Below are 13,145 nucleotides of genomic sequence, written 5' to 3' on the forward strand. Positions count from 1 at the left end.
TGTCCCGATACCCCCTCCTCAACGAACTAAAATGGGGCCACAACGGAGATTGGGAATTTATGTTGGTTTTGAATCTCCCTCAATTATTAAGTACCTTGAACCAATGACCGGTGATCAATTCACTGCTAGGTACTTGGATTGTCAATTTAATGAGACAGTATTCCCGGCATTATGGGGAGTAGATAAGGAGATTAAAAGGAAAGATATTGCATGGAATGCAACATCTATGTCTTTTATGGATCCACGGACAAATGATAGTGAACTTGAAGTTCAACGGATCATACATTTGCAAAGTGTTGCAAATAGGCTACCAGAAGCATTGATAGATACCAAAAAGGTCACAAAATCACATATTCCGGCTGAAAATGTTCCAGCTCGTTTAGAAGTCCCTGAAGCGATTCTTAATAAATCAAATGCATCTGAGTCACAAATACGCAGGAAGCGTGGTAGACCACTTGGCTCTAAAGATGCAAATCCTCGAAAGAGAAAGGAACATATCGTCTCAGTTAATCACGATATGAATGTGACCACTAGTGTCTCTAAGGATAAAATCCCTGAAGCGGTTTTATCTGATGACTCCAAAAGCAATGAGCAAGATCTCGAGGACAGTTATGAGATGTCTATTAATTATGCTCATAACGGTTTAGGCTGGTATCGAAAAGAAATTGAAATGAATGATATTTTTGCCTATTCTGTAGCCGTCCAAATCATGGATGAAGATGAAAATGATTCTCAAACTATGGAGGAATGTAGACATCGAAATGATTCGAAAAGTTGGAAAAGGCCATACAAGATGAGCTAGACTTACTAAATAAACGAGAAGTATTTGGACCTATAACTCCAACACCAAAAGGTGTCAAACCTGTTGGCTATAAGTGGGTGTTCATACGCAAGAGAAATGAACGAAATGAAGTTGTAAGGTACAAAGCTAGACTTGTGGCCCAAGGCTTTACTCAAAAGCCCGGAATTGATTTTACTGAAACATATTCACCTGTAGTGGATGCTACCACACTTAGATTTTTAATCAGTTTATCAGTAATTGAACAACTACAAATGCAGCTCATGGATGTGGTAACTGCATATCTGTATGGGTCATTGGATACAGATATCTATATGAGAATCCCTGAAGGATTAAAATTGCCTGAAGCATTACAGTCAAAGTCTCGTCATATGTACTCCATCAAATTGAAAAGGTCCTTGTACGGACTTAAACAATCAGGACGTATGTGGTACAATCGTCTTAGTGAGTACTTAATAAAGAAAGGATTTTGCCATAATCAAATAAGTCCATGTTTATTCATAAAGAGGACAGAGTCGGGATTTGTAATCATAGCTGTGTATGTTGATGATTTGAATATTATTGGATTCCTGAAGAGATTCGACAAGCAGCTAATTACTTAAAAAGTGAGTTTGAGATGAAAGATTTAGGCACTACAAAGTATTGTCTCGGCCTGCAGTTCGAACATACTAAGGGTGGAATTTTCATTCATCAATCGAACTATATAGAAAAAGTTCTTAAGCGTTTTCATATGGACAAAGCTCATCCATTGAGTACACCTATGGTAGTTCGATCGCTTGATGTTAATAAAGATCCGTTTCGTCCTCCAGCACATAATGATGAGATTTTAGGTCCAGAAGTACCATATCTCAGTGCAATTGGTGCATTGATGTATCTTGCTAATAATACCCGACCAGATATAGCATTTTCTGTTAATCTACTAGCAAGATATAGTTCAACACCAACAAAGAGACACTGGAATGGTGTTAAACACGTTCTACGTTATTTACGTGGAACAAGTGACATGGGACTATATTTTGAAAGGCATGATGATGCCAAAACAACCAAATTAGTTGGTTATTCAGATGCGGGGTATTTATCTGATCCACATAAAGCTATATCTCAATCAGGATATGTATTCATGTATGGTGGAACTGCTATTTCATGGCGTTCAACCAAACAGACTTTGGTAGCCACCTCATCAAATCATGCAGAATTAATTGCATTATACGAGGCTGGGCGTGAATGTGTATGGCTTAGATCACTAATACATTATGTGCATGAATCATGTGGACTACAATCAATCGAGAAAAGTCCCACAGTAATATATGAAGACAATGCGGCGTGCATCGCCCAAATCAAGGATGGTTATATTAAAGGCGACAGAACCAAACACATATTACCAAAATTTTTCTCCACTCACGAGCTTCAAGTGGAAGGCAAAGTTGATGTTAAACAAATTTCATCAAGTCAGAACTTAGCAGATTTGTTTACGAAGGCGTTACCAACAAAGGTGTTCAAACAACTCGTACGTAATATTGGCATGCGACACCTGAAAGATATCTGCTTCAATTGAGGGGGAGATTATACAACTGTACTCTTTTCCTTAGCCTTGGTTTTTATCCCATTGGGTTTTTCCAGGCAAGGTTTTTAACGAGGCAGGATGTATATGATAAAGAGGTATGCATTCAAGGGGGAGTATTATATATAATATGTATATATGAATGCATATACCTCTTCATATTCATTTTTAATACCCATTATGTTATACCCTTTTGTATCCCCCATTATGATTTGTAATTATAATGATTTATGGTGTATTTTGTAACCATATTTTTGGTGGTCTATAAATACCACCATGTATTTCATTTGTAGATAGTCTTTGGAGAGAATAATAAAGTGATTTTGGAGAAATACATATATTGTTTTCTTTATATTCTATTAAGAGTGATAGGCCAATAAACTTAGAATTTCTCTAAGTTTATAACAGGTTAGGCTATATAAAAGAAAAACTACGTTATTACTTACCAACCGCATTAGATAAAGAAAAGCTACAGAGGACAAAGAGCATACGTGTTTTGAGCAGTAGTTTCCCATCATCTGCATGCAGTATTTACAAGAACCTTAATGTACTTTACTAGAAACAAGAATAAACATTGAAAACTTAGCAGACTCAATCCTCAATCTTGCTCTGAGCCATCGAGGTTACAGCCACTTTCTTGTAGGTGTACCATTTTGCAATCAACACATAAGCCAAGAAGTTGATAAAACTAAGGACGGCCAAGAGCCAGTAGAAGTAATCAAGGTGCCCTTTGTTCAAATTATCCGGAATCCATCCTAGCTTCCCGTGTCTCGTTGTCACTGTAGTCACAATCGTTACCAGCAGTGTACTCAAGTAATTACCCAAAGCGGTAGTCGTGAGCGAAAGAGCTGAGCACAAGCTTCTCATACCATCTGGCGCTTGGTCATAGAAGAACTCCAGTTGTCCGATGAATGTGAAAACTTCTGCACATCCAACCAGAAAATACTGCGGAACTTGCCAGAATATGGAGATAGGGATGATCTCGAGATCATAGTAGTTGTTCCTCCTCACATAGTTGAGCCTAAAGACCTCCAGCACACCGGCAACTATCATGGCAAAAATTGAGATGACTAGGCCGATTCCCATTCTCTGGAGCTGTGTGAATCCTCTCTCATGTCCGGTGTACTTTCTTGCTATGCGGATGATGACTAGGTCATATACGGGTGCCCAGAAGATGACACTTAGAGTATCAAAGAGTGAAAGGGATGCAGATGGGATCTTGAATTTGGAACCTATGTGCTGGTCCATGGTGTCGCCTTGCAAAACAAACATTGTGCTCATCTGACTGTATACGGTAGAGAATACTATCCCGGTAGCCCAAATGGGTAGTAGTCGGATTATTGACTTGAATTCCTCAACTTGGGTAACTGTGCAGAGTCTCCATGGATTAACAACCCCCTTGACATTGATAGGTTCTGTCTGTACTGCAGCTCTGTCGAGGAACCTAAAACTCAATATGTTATAGCAATTAGTGAAACCATTAGAAGTTTGAAAGACTAATAATCACAGAATCAACTAAAGAAGTAACTATGATAGTCCAACATGTTTCTTTGTTCATAAAACTTGATGATACTTTCTGTGTTGATGCGTCATGTAGACATTGTGGTAATATACAAAAGCGACAAGATGCATTTTGATCGATAACGCGAGACTATATCTAGCTAAAGGAGAAATCCAGGAATCAGCCCAAGTACCTGAATTTCTCTGTGTGCTCAAGCTTGCGGCATCCTTGGATGTCAGATCCACTATCAGTAGTTTCATAGAGAAGAGACTTATCAGCTGGAACTTTTACATTAAATTTTCTCAGTGATGCAACCAACACCTGAACAATTCGTGTCAGGGGACTCCCTCCTGGTCTTTGGATCCGATACAGACGACTTCCAAAGAAGAAAAATGCAACAGCAATAGCCATAGCAACGGCTGGAATCCCAAATCCCCAACTCCAGCCCACATTCATCTGTATCCACACCAGAACTGACGAAGCAATAAGAGCACCGATATTTATTGAGAGATAAAACCAGTTGAAGAAAGAGCTCTTCCTTTTCTTCTCTTTCTCATCATTATCATCAAACTGATCCGCACCAAATGAGGAGACACATGGTTTTATCCCACCAGTTCCAAGTGCAACCAAGTAGAGAGCCAAAAAGCAGATTGCTGTCTGTGATGTTGTAGGGTGACAACCATTCTTGTCGCATTCTGGTTTTAGCCCGTGAACTGAAGCAGATAATGTCAAGAGTGTCATTCCCTGCAACAAGAAGAAGATGTCTTCATGGATTAGCCTTTTGGTCTGGAATCATGATATCTGCTACTAATACAATATCGTCATGAGTATCTTGGTAAACTACGAAGTCAAAAAGATAAGTAATTACAATAACATAGACTGTACAAAAAGACGCAATGGTCCAATATCGTCCCAGGTAAGAATCAGCTAGAAACGCTCCAATCAGTGGTGTAATATAGCACGTTCCTGACCAATTTGTTACATTGTTTGATGCAGTTGCATTCTCTTGGTTGAGACGTATCTTAAGATAGTTTACCAAATTGGTGCTCATGCCATAGTATGCCAACCTCTCACAGCACTCGGTCACTGTTGAAAAAGATTTCAGTAGTACCATTGTTAGTAGAGATGAAGAAGGGAAAAATTGCTGCTGGTGCAGGCTAAAGATGGAAAACTCACCAAGAATGAAGCGACAAGCCTTCCAATTTCCAGTTTTCAACTTATTAGCAGGTTTTTTATGGATGTTCACTGTTCCATCTCTGGTATAGGTATCCTCTTCGCCCATTGCAGCAATAGCTTTTCTTAAGCTTCTCTATCTAACGACAAGCCTAAGCAAACAGACTGTTACCACACAAGATAGCCGCATCCATACTGGATTTAAAGATAATTTTAGCACACAGTAATTGAAGACCAGAGCACACTGAACTATATTACAATTTTAGCATTGGCGTATAATTGATAATTCTCGTTTACATATATCGATGGACCCACACTACCCCCAAGAAAAGCTTCACTTGTACTCATTATAAAAGAGTTGAGAACGTCAGCAAAACTGAATCCCAAATTCAACATTCTTGAAACAGAGAAGATGCATTAAAATAATAAAGGGTTCTCATAATCAATCGGCAGAAAAGCAAAAAAGATCACAAAAAAAAAAAGAAAAAGAAAATACAACCGTTATTTACACGCCCAACAGCAGATTCGCAATTTCTACTCAAACACAGTAAAAAATCTCATTTCCGATGATCTAGACCTCCACACTGAAGCCCAGGAAGAAGAATTAGAGAAAACAAGTTCCAGTCCGAGAACCATAGCATAAAACAGAATACATGCAAATGACCATAATCCCAGAGACCAACTACAAAACCCAGAACCAAGAAAAAGGAAAATCGGTTAGGAACAGAATACCATGAATATTATCATATGGGACTGCGTGAAAAGCTAAAACGCACCATTGATGATCAAGAATTCGAAAACATCGTACAGAAGAAAACACAAACCTCACTAGAAAATATAAGGGGTCCGAGTAAATTGCATGCAAGAAATCAAGACAGAGAAAAGAGTCCCTGAATTCGCCCTAGTTAGGGTTAGGGGCCAATTCGATCAAGAATGAGATCTCGACAGAGCATAACACATGTATATTAGCAGTTATGGTTATGGACGCTACTACTACTGCTACTTCTGAGTTCTGATAGACTACGATGGTTTGGTTAAATACTTCTTTTTATTTTGAAAATAATACTAATTAGCCTATATATGTTAAGTTACCATTTGTTCTCACACGTGAGTATGACTATATATATATTTTTTTAAATAATGTAATCAATTTATTAAGAAAGTCCTTAAACTAAATTAAAAGCCCCAAATAAATTAAATAATTGAAAATTCTATAGAAGTTGATACTATATTAAAGTTAAATAACTTCCCTATTAGTTATAAACGTGTAATTTTAAAAAATACGGTATTTATGGCATTTTAAGACTTGAGAGGTATATATTTATAGGCTATTTATATTTGAGATGCTGGTACTTTTAATATTTTCAAATCGACGTACCTATTCATCAACAGTATAATCGATTATAAATTTTAATATAATTAATATTAATTTTCGTGTATATTTTTTCAATTTGGGCAAACACGATAGTGTGTCTGTGCAGATAGTCTCTAGGGTTGGCTCAACCCTTTAATTATGCAGCCTCATGGTGTCTGAACTGCAAGCCTGTCAAACTAAATGGATGAGAAATATATAGAGAAGAATGTTTTTCACTTTATAGAAAAATTAAATTAAATTTGAATTTATTTATTTATTTTTGTGTTCAATAAAAATGGTGCTTAGCTCGAATATTTTAATTTGATTGTTTAAAAAGAAATATATGTGTGAAATTAAGTTGAGTTCGATCAAATTCTATTTGAATCTGTCTTTTTGAGGGAATAACGAAGTATTACACATGTTGTAACAAATGGGCTAGGACAGATTCAAGACTTACCTTGAAAAGACCTAAGACCCACCCTGCTTCGGTTCATAACCCATAACTTTTTTTTTTTAAATTATGAATCAAATATTTTGTGGAATGAATCAATAAAAATGATATAATTTATATACTTATTAAATGTTCTTACTTTAACCTACCTCTGCGAAATCTGGCAGTCGGCACGCCACCCGCCTAGCTCCCTCACCACACTTGGAAATGGCTCAATCCACAATTTATGGACATACCAACGTATGCATAAGATTATGTAAATATTTTTAATTAGGTACATATACATGGAACAAAAATACATTTTTTCTTAAACAGGAAATACATATTTTTGTTTGTGATCCTTACATTAACATATATTACATGAATGCCAATTTCTTTATATATATATCAAACTATCTTAACCCAAGTAAACGTGCGTGCATGTTTTTTTGTTAAACATCATGAGAAAGTTGAAATTAGAAAGCGCGATTGATGCACCTTAGTTCAACTACAAAGTTAATTGGTTGCAACAAATGGTGAAAATGGAACATATGCAGTCGTCAATTGCAACCAACCTCCCCAAGTTTCTGATCAATGCCGCTTTCTGGAATCTCAAGTGTACATCAAATCATCATCACTGATCAGGACTGCTTCCAAATTAGTTGACTATGAATTTTCTTTTTCTTTTTTTTTTAAAAAAAAAAAGAAAATAGATTTGTTTGTTGCCCCAAAAGCAAAAGGTCTAGAATGTAAGTGTAGCTTGGTTGCCTGCTTTCAAATACTGGGGTTATAATCTTAGCTTTCAAACAATTTCATTATGGGCTGGCGATTAGCTATTGATATGTACGTGAAAGCCCTTCTCCAACTACGCCTCTACGTACCCTTGCATTCTACTCCTACTTTTTTGTATCTCTAACGATTTTAAGACCAAATTACGCTTTTCTTGAAAATATTATGAGCTTAAAAAGTGTCTAAAACATGATTTGGAGATTAAGGGATGGGACATTAGTCATATATAAGCTTTATGTATATATATATATATATAATAGCACTTATCAATATGGTATCTTTTTTCGAATCAATGTAGCATTAATTATTGTTAAATTCTCATATATACGTAGGAAAATAAAGTCAAATAACTGTTTAGCCCGTGGATAAAACTTATTCTCAATCTCGTTAATCAATAATTGATAATTGTCTTGATTACCAAAATGTTGTGATGAATGGATAGTGTTAAGGGTCATGTTTTGTAACGGAAGAAAAAAGTTGACCATACAAAAGCGAGACTCGGACTACATACAAAAAGAAAAAAGGAAAAAACATTAATACTTTATGTAACAAGTAAGAAATGAAATAGGAAAGACTTAGTTTTGCCTAATTAGTGGCTTTTGTTCAAAGGATGTATGGTTTCACCTAACGAAGGAAAAACGACGTCATGACAGCAAGCACAACTTATCATCATCAACTTCACCCTTCACCCTTCACCTATGTATATAATCTTGCATTCCTCCTCCCTCATGCTTCATCACTTATCAACTAAACAACAAAACCCCATCGAGTTTTCATACACAAACAACACACAACAGCTGTAATGGATTCTTGGGTTCGGGTTTTGATCCTCCTAGGATGCCTATTTCCGGTTTTGGTCCAATGCAGAGTTCGCCACTACAAATTTAACGTAAGTCAGCTGGATTGTTTTTTTTTTTTTCGTTTTGCCATACTGAATTACCTTTTTAATTTCTAATCAAGCATTCAATTTTTGGATTTATATATGTTTTTGATAAGTTATTTTCTACTTCAAAATGTAGTCTTGTCACAATTAATGCATGGGCTGGCGAATGCTAATTTCGACAGTGATTTCAAAACTAAAGGAAGATAAATTAATGTATGTTAATCCCAATTAGCTGAGTTTGATGGGCTAATGTGGGAGCAAATTGTGGTGATTTGGTAACAAGTCAAAATTTGAAACAGGTGGAAGGTACAACCATATATTCATTTCAAGATTTTCTTTCCCCTCAGATAAAAATCATCAATCAAATACCTTAATGTTTAACTAATCTGTAGTTAATTACTAACACAATGAATATGCATATTATCTACATTAATTCACAGAGACAGCTACTTTACAATTCTGCAGGTGGTGATGAAAAATACTACTCGGCTCTGCTCAACCAAATCTATTGTCACGGTCAATGGAAAATTTCCAGGTCCCACTATTTACGCTAGAGAAGACGACACGGTGCTTATCAAGGTGGTGAACCATGTTAAGTACAATGTGTCCATCCACTGGTACGAAGTTACAAGTTGAAGAATATTATTTAGCATTAAGAACTGTCTATCCATCGCTTTACACTTACAAGTTTGAATTGTGATGATGAGTGTAGGCATGGAATCAGACAACTTCGAACAGGGTGGGCAGATGGACCAGCATATATCACCCAATGCCCTATCCAGCCAGGGCAAAGCTATGTGTACAATTTCACTATCACAGGCCAACGGGGCACCCTCCTCTGGCACGCACATATTCTATGGCTAAGGGCCACCCTCCATGGCGCCCTCGTCATATTGCCTAAGCTTGGTGTCCCCTATCCTTTTCCCAAACCTAACCATGAAAGAGTTATCATCCTCGGTGAATGGTGGAAATCAGACACGGAAGCTGTCATCAACGAGGCTCTGAAATCCGGCCTAGCACCAAATGTTTCCGATGCTCACACAATCAACGGCCATCCGGGGCCTGTTCCGAATTGTTCTTCCACAGGTAAAACATAATTCAAATTTTTGTCAAGGCTTGACTACTACACGTTTTATCAAACGTTTGATTGATAATATTTGATATATTCTGCAGATGGCTTCATACTAGACGTCGAACCCGGCAAAACCTACTTGCTCCGCTTGATCAATGCTGCACTCAATGAAGAACTCTTCTTCAAGATTGCAGGCCACAGAATGACGATCGTGGAAGTGGACGCCACTTACGTAAAACCCTTCAAGACCGACACAATCGTGATTGCCCCAGGGCAAACAACCAACGCAATCTTGACGACAGATAGAGCCGTCGGCAAGTACATGGTGGCGGCGTCTCCCTTCATGGACACGCCGGTGGTAGCGGTGGACAATTTGACAGCCACCGCCACGTTACATTACTCAGGCACACTTTCCAGTTCTCTCACAACTTTCACAAGGCCACCAGCCCAAAATGCCACCCCAGTTGCCAACAATTTCACCAACTCCCTCAGGAGTTTAAATTCCAACAAGTATCCAGCGAAAGTACCGCAGAAAGTTGATCATTCTCTCTTTTTCACTGTCGGGCTGGGGATCAATCCCTGCCCCACGTGTAAGGCTACAAACGGAAGCCGAGTCGTGGCGGCTGTAAACAACGTCACGTTTGTGATGCCCACCATTGCTCTCTTGCAAGCACATTTTTTCAATATTAAGGGAGTTTTCACCACGGATTTCCCAGGGAACCCGCCGTTTGCTTTCAATTACACAGGCAGCCCGCCGGCAAATCTTGGGACTACAAATGGAACAAAGCTTTACAGGCTACCTTACAATGCTACAGTCCAGGTGGTTCTGCAAGATACCGGGATAATTGCTCCTGAAAACCATCCCATTCATCTGCATGGATTCAATTTCTTCGTAGTAGGCAGAGGATTAGGAAATTTCAACCCGAAAACTGATCCAAAGACGTTTAATCTTGTTGATCCTGTGGAGAGGAACACAATTGGAGTGCCATCTGGTGGATGGGTAGCCATCAGATTCCTTGCAGATAATCCAGGTAAAAGTTTTCATGTTCTGACCTTAAGACAGACACAATCATACCTAAGCCTAATCAACGAACATTTGTTTCTATCTCTTTCACACATTGTCTGTGTCTAAGCAGACGCCAAAAACAGGCTGTCGATACCATAAAACTTCAAAAGACGTTCTTGGTCTTAATTTCTTCTTTTGTAATCCCACCTTTTCTGATTGCTTTTGGATGAAATTTCGAATTTGCAGGAGTTTGGTTCATGCATTGCCATTTGGAAGTGCACACGACATGGGGGCTGAAAATGGCTTTCTTGGTGGACAACGGAAAGGGCCCTAACGAGGTTCTTTTGCCACCTCCTAAAGATCTGCCTAAATGTTGAATTTGAATATACTGATTATTTTTTAGTCTCAACTGTAAAAATGGAGAGTTTTATTTCCTGGCCAAAAATGGAGTCTGGAGAGGCAATCGTTAAGGGGAAAATTATAGTTATTGTGCGCGAGCACTGAGAGCAAACATCTATTTGTTTCTTGAGTAAAGAATAGTTTTGCTCAAGTTGATTGAAGTCAATAAGTATACATGAATGGATTTATATAAAGATTCTGCAAAATTTTATACAAAAATATCAATTGCATTATCGAAATTTACAATAAAATCTTCTTTACACTTTGATGTTGCACATCAATTGGAATTTCTCATTTTTTAATATTCAAAATCGTTGTTGGTGGGCTTTTAAATAGACAATATAATTAATAGCCTATGAAAATAATATACCTACTGTAGGGTACGAAACCCGTAGTGGTATCACTTAATCAACAAGCCCTAACCAACTATTACACTTGATGTGGAGTACGAAACTCCTTAAAATTACAAACTGAGATTACAAAGGTAAAGAACAGTACACGAAGTAAATAATAGAGATAAGTGAATAATAAAACCCGTGATATTGATGGCGGCTCAGGAACATTCAGATTCAGCAGAAGCAACAGTCACGGGTCACCGAAACTCCGGACTCACAGACACTCGGCCCTGGTTGCACCTCACACCACGGGTGGTTCACACAGACAACCCACCCCACGGCCGTTCCCACAGAAATACTAACGGGTCACACACCTCACAACCGTTCACTTAGAATCGGACCAAGAAACCTCACCAAACAGCCGTTCACACAGAATCGGGAAGGGTAGGAGTATTTCACAGTGAAGTGCTCGGCTATCTCACACCCGTCACCCGAGAATACACGGCCCCTATTTATAAGGAGAAATGGAGCCGTTGGTACACGCGGGTTTTGGGGTGGCTTTCCTTTAGCCATGAGTTTGGCTAAGGAAAGCCACCACCATTAACGGTGGTGGAAATGGTAACAAAGATCGGCCATAGAAGGCAACAAGAAGAGGGAGAGGGAGGAGATTCATCCGCAGCGGCGCAAGTGGGTGAGAAGAGAGAGATAGTTGACTTTAGGGTGAGTAAGTGTGTTTACCTGGGTCGGGTCCATGGGCTCGGGTTATGGGTCGGGTGAGGGCCATCCGAGTGGGCCGAGAGTCTTAGTGAGCCGAGTCGTTGGGCCTACCGAGTTTGGGTCATGGGCCACATAAATACCAACAATCTCCACCTTGGACCAAGACCCATCAGAAAGATGGAAATGGTCATGGAGTCTTTAGCTGAATCTGTTTGTTTCATCATCGCCTAAAAAAAAAAGTTCTCCGTGGATGTACCTGCATTTTGAGACAACTCGGAAGCTTATGTTAGTCAGGGAATAAATGCAATATTTTTAAGCATGTATGAAATTTTTCAAGAGGAAGACTTTTGGTACCCATATCTGCAGGATTGTCCTCGGATTTAATTTTCTCCAATTTAATTACCTCTTTACTGACGATATCTCGTATGAAGTGATACCTCACATCTATGTGTTTCGTCCGATCATGAAATACGGGATTTTTGCACAATTGTATTGAAGATTGACTATCAGAGTATACCGTGAGCTTGTTATTGGAGAAACCAATTTCCTTTATGAGGCCATCCAACCATATAGCCTCTTTGAATGCTTCCGTGGTAGCAATGTATTCTGCCTCAGTGGTGGAGAGAGCAACTATGTGTTGCAATTGAGATTTCCAACTTATGCACGAACCACAGAATGTAAAGATGTAAGACGTGGTAGATTTTCTGCTATCCCTATCATTAGCATAATTGGAGTCAACAAAGCCAACAAGTTGAGTGTTTTCACTCCTTTTTGAAAAACGTATGCCTATGTTTTCAGAGCCATGCAGATATTTTAAAAGCCACTTAAGGGCCTCCCAATGAGGAGGACCAGGATTAGACATGTATCTACTTAAGCAGCTAATAGCATATGCAATGTCAGGTCTTGTACAAACCATGAGAAACATAATGGATCCTATCACATTAGAGTAGGGAACTTTTTCCATTTTAGCTTTTTCAATATCACTATGAGGACTCTGATTTTTACTGAGTTGAAAGTGGGCAGCAAGAGGCACAGAGGTAGGCTTGGATGTTTCCATTGAAAACCTTTTTAGAATGGATAGAATATAAGACTTTTGGTTTAGCAGGATAAAAGACTCATGTCTAAC

General features: G+C 38.5%; 2 protein-coding genes across 4 annotated transcripts; one reads left to right on the plus strand and one right to left on the minus strand.

Moving 5' to 3' along the window:
• Positions 1 to 2,775: 2,775 nt before the first annotated feature.
• Positions 2,776 to 6,075, minus strand: PTR5 (peptide transporter 5). Of its 3 annotated transcripts, none has more exons than XM_011079283.3 (5): positions 5,859 to 6,075; positions 5,038 to 5,174; positions 4,730 to 4,947; positions 4,055 to 4,605; positions 2,776 to 3,804 (listed from the first exon to the last, which is right to left on the minus strand). In XM_011079283.3, the coding sequence occupies exons 2-5, from the start codon at positions 5,141 to 5,143 to the stop codon at positions 2,952 to 2,954; spliced, it is 1,728 nt and encodes a 575-aa protein (XP_011077585.1). In that variant the 5' UTR covers positions 5,144 to 5,174; positions 5,859 to 6,075; the 3' UTR covers positions 2,776 to 2,951. The 3 variants fall into 3 exon arrangements, with proteins under 3 accessions (XP_011077585.1, XP_011077583.1, XP_011077584.1); XM_011079281.3 differs by having other exon boundaries at positions 5,038 to 5,186; XM_011079282.3 differs by having other exon boundaries at positions 5,038 to 5,229.
• Positions 6,076 to 8,335: 2,260 nt separating this feature from the next.
• LOC105161557 (laccase-4) lies at positions 8,336 to 11,218 on the plus strand. The gene is made up of 5 exons (XM_011079279.3): positions 8,336 to 8,496; positions 8,956 to 9,107; positions 9,203 to 9,576; positions 9,664 to 10,593; positions 10,815 to 11,218. The coding sequence occupies exons 1-5, from the start codon at positions 8,410 to 8,412 to the stop codon at positions 10,943 to 10,945; spliced, it is 1,674 nt and encodes a 557-aa protein (XP_011077581.1). The 5' UTR covers positions 8,336 to 8,409; the 3' UTR covers positions 10,946 to 11,218.
• Positions 11,219 to 13,145: the final 1,927 nt, after the last annotated feature.

Source organism: Sesamum indicum, linkage group LG5 (genome assembly GCF_026168435.1).
Source record: "Sesamum indicum cultivar Baizhima isolate 11 linkage group LG5, ASM2616843v1, whole genome shotgun sequence".
Classification (NCBI taxonomy): Eukaryota; Viridiplantae; Streptophyta; class Magnoliopsida; order Lamiales; family Pedaliaceae; genus Sesamum; species Sesamum indicum.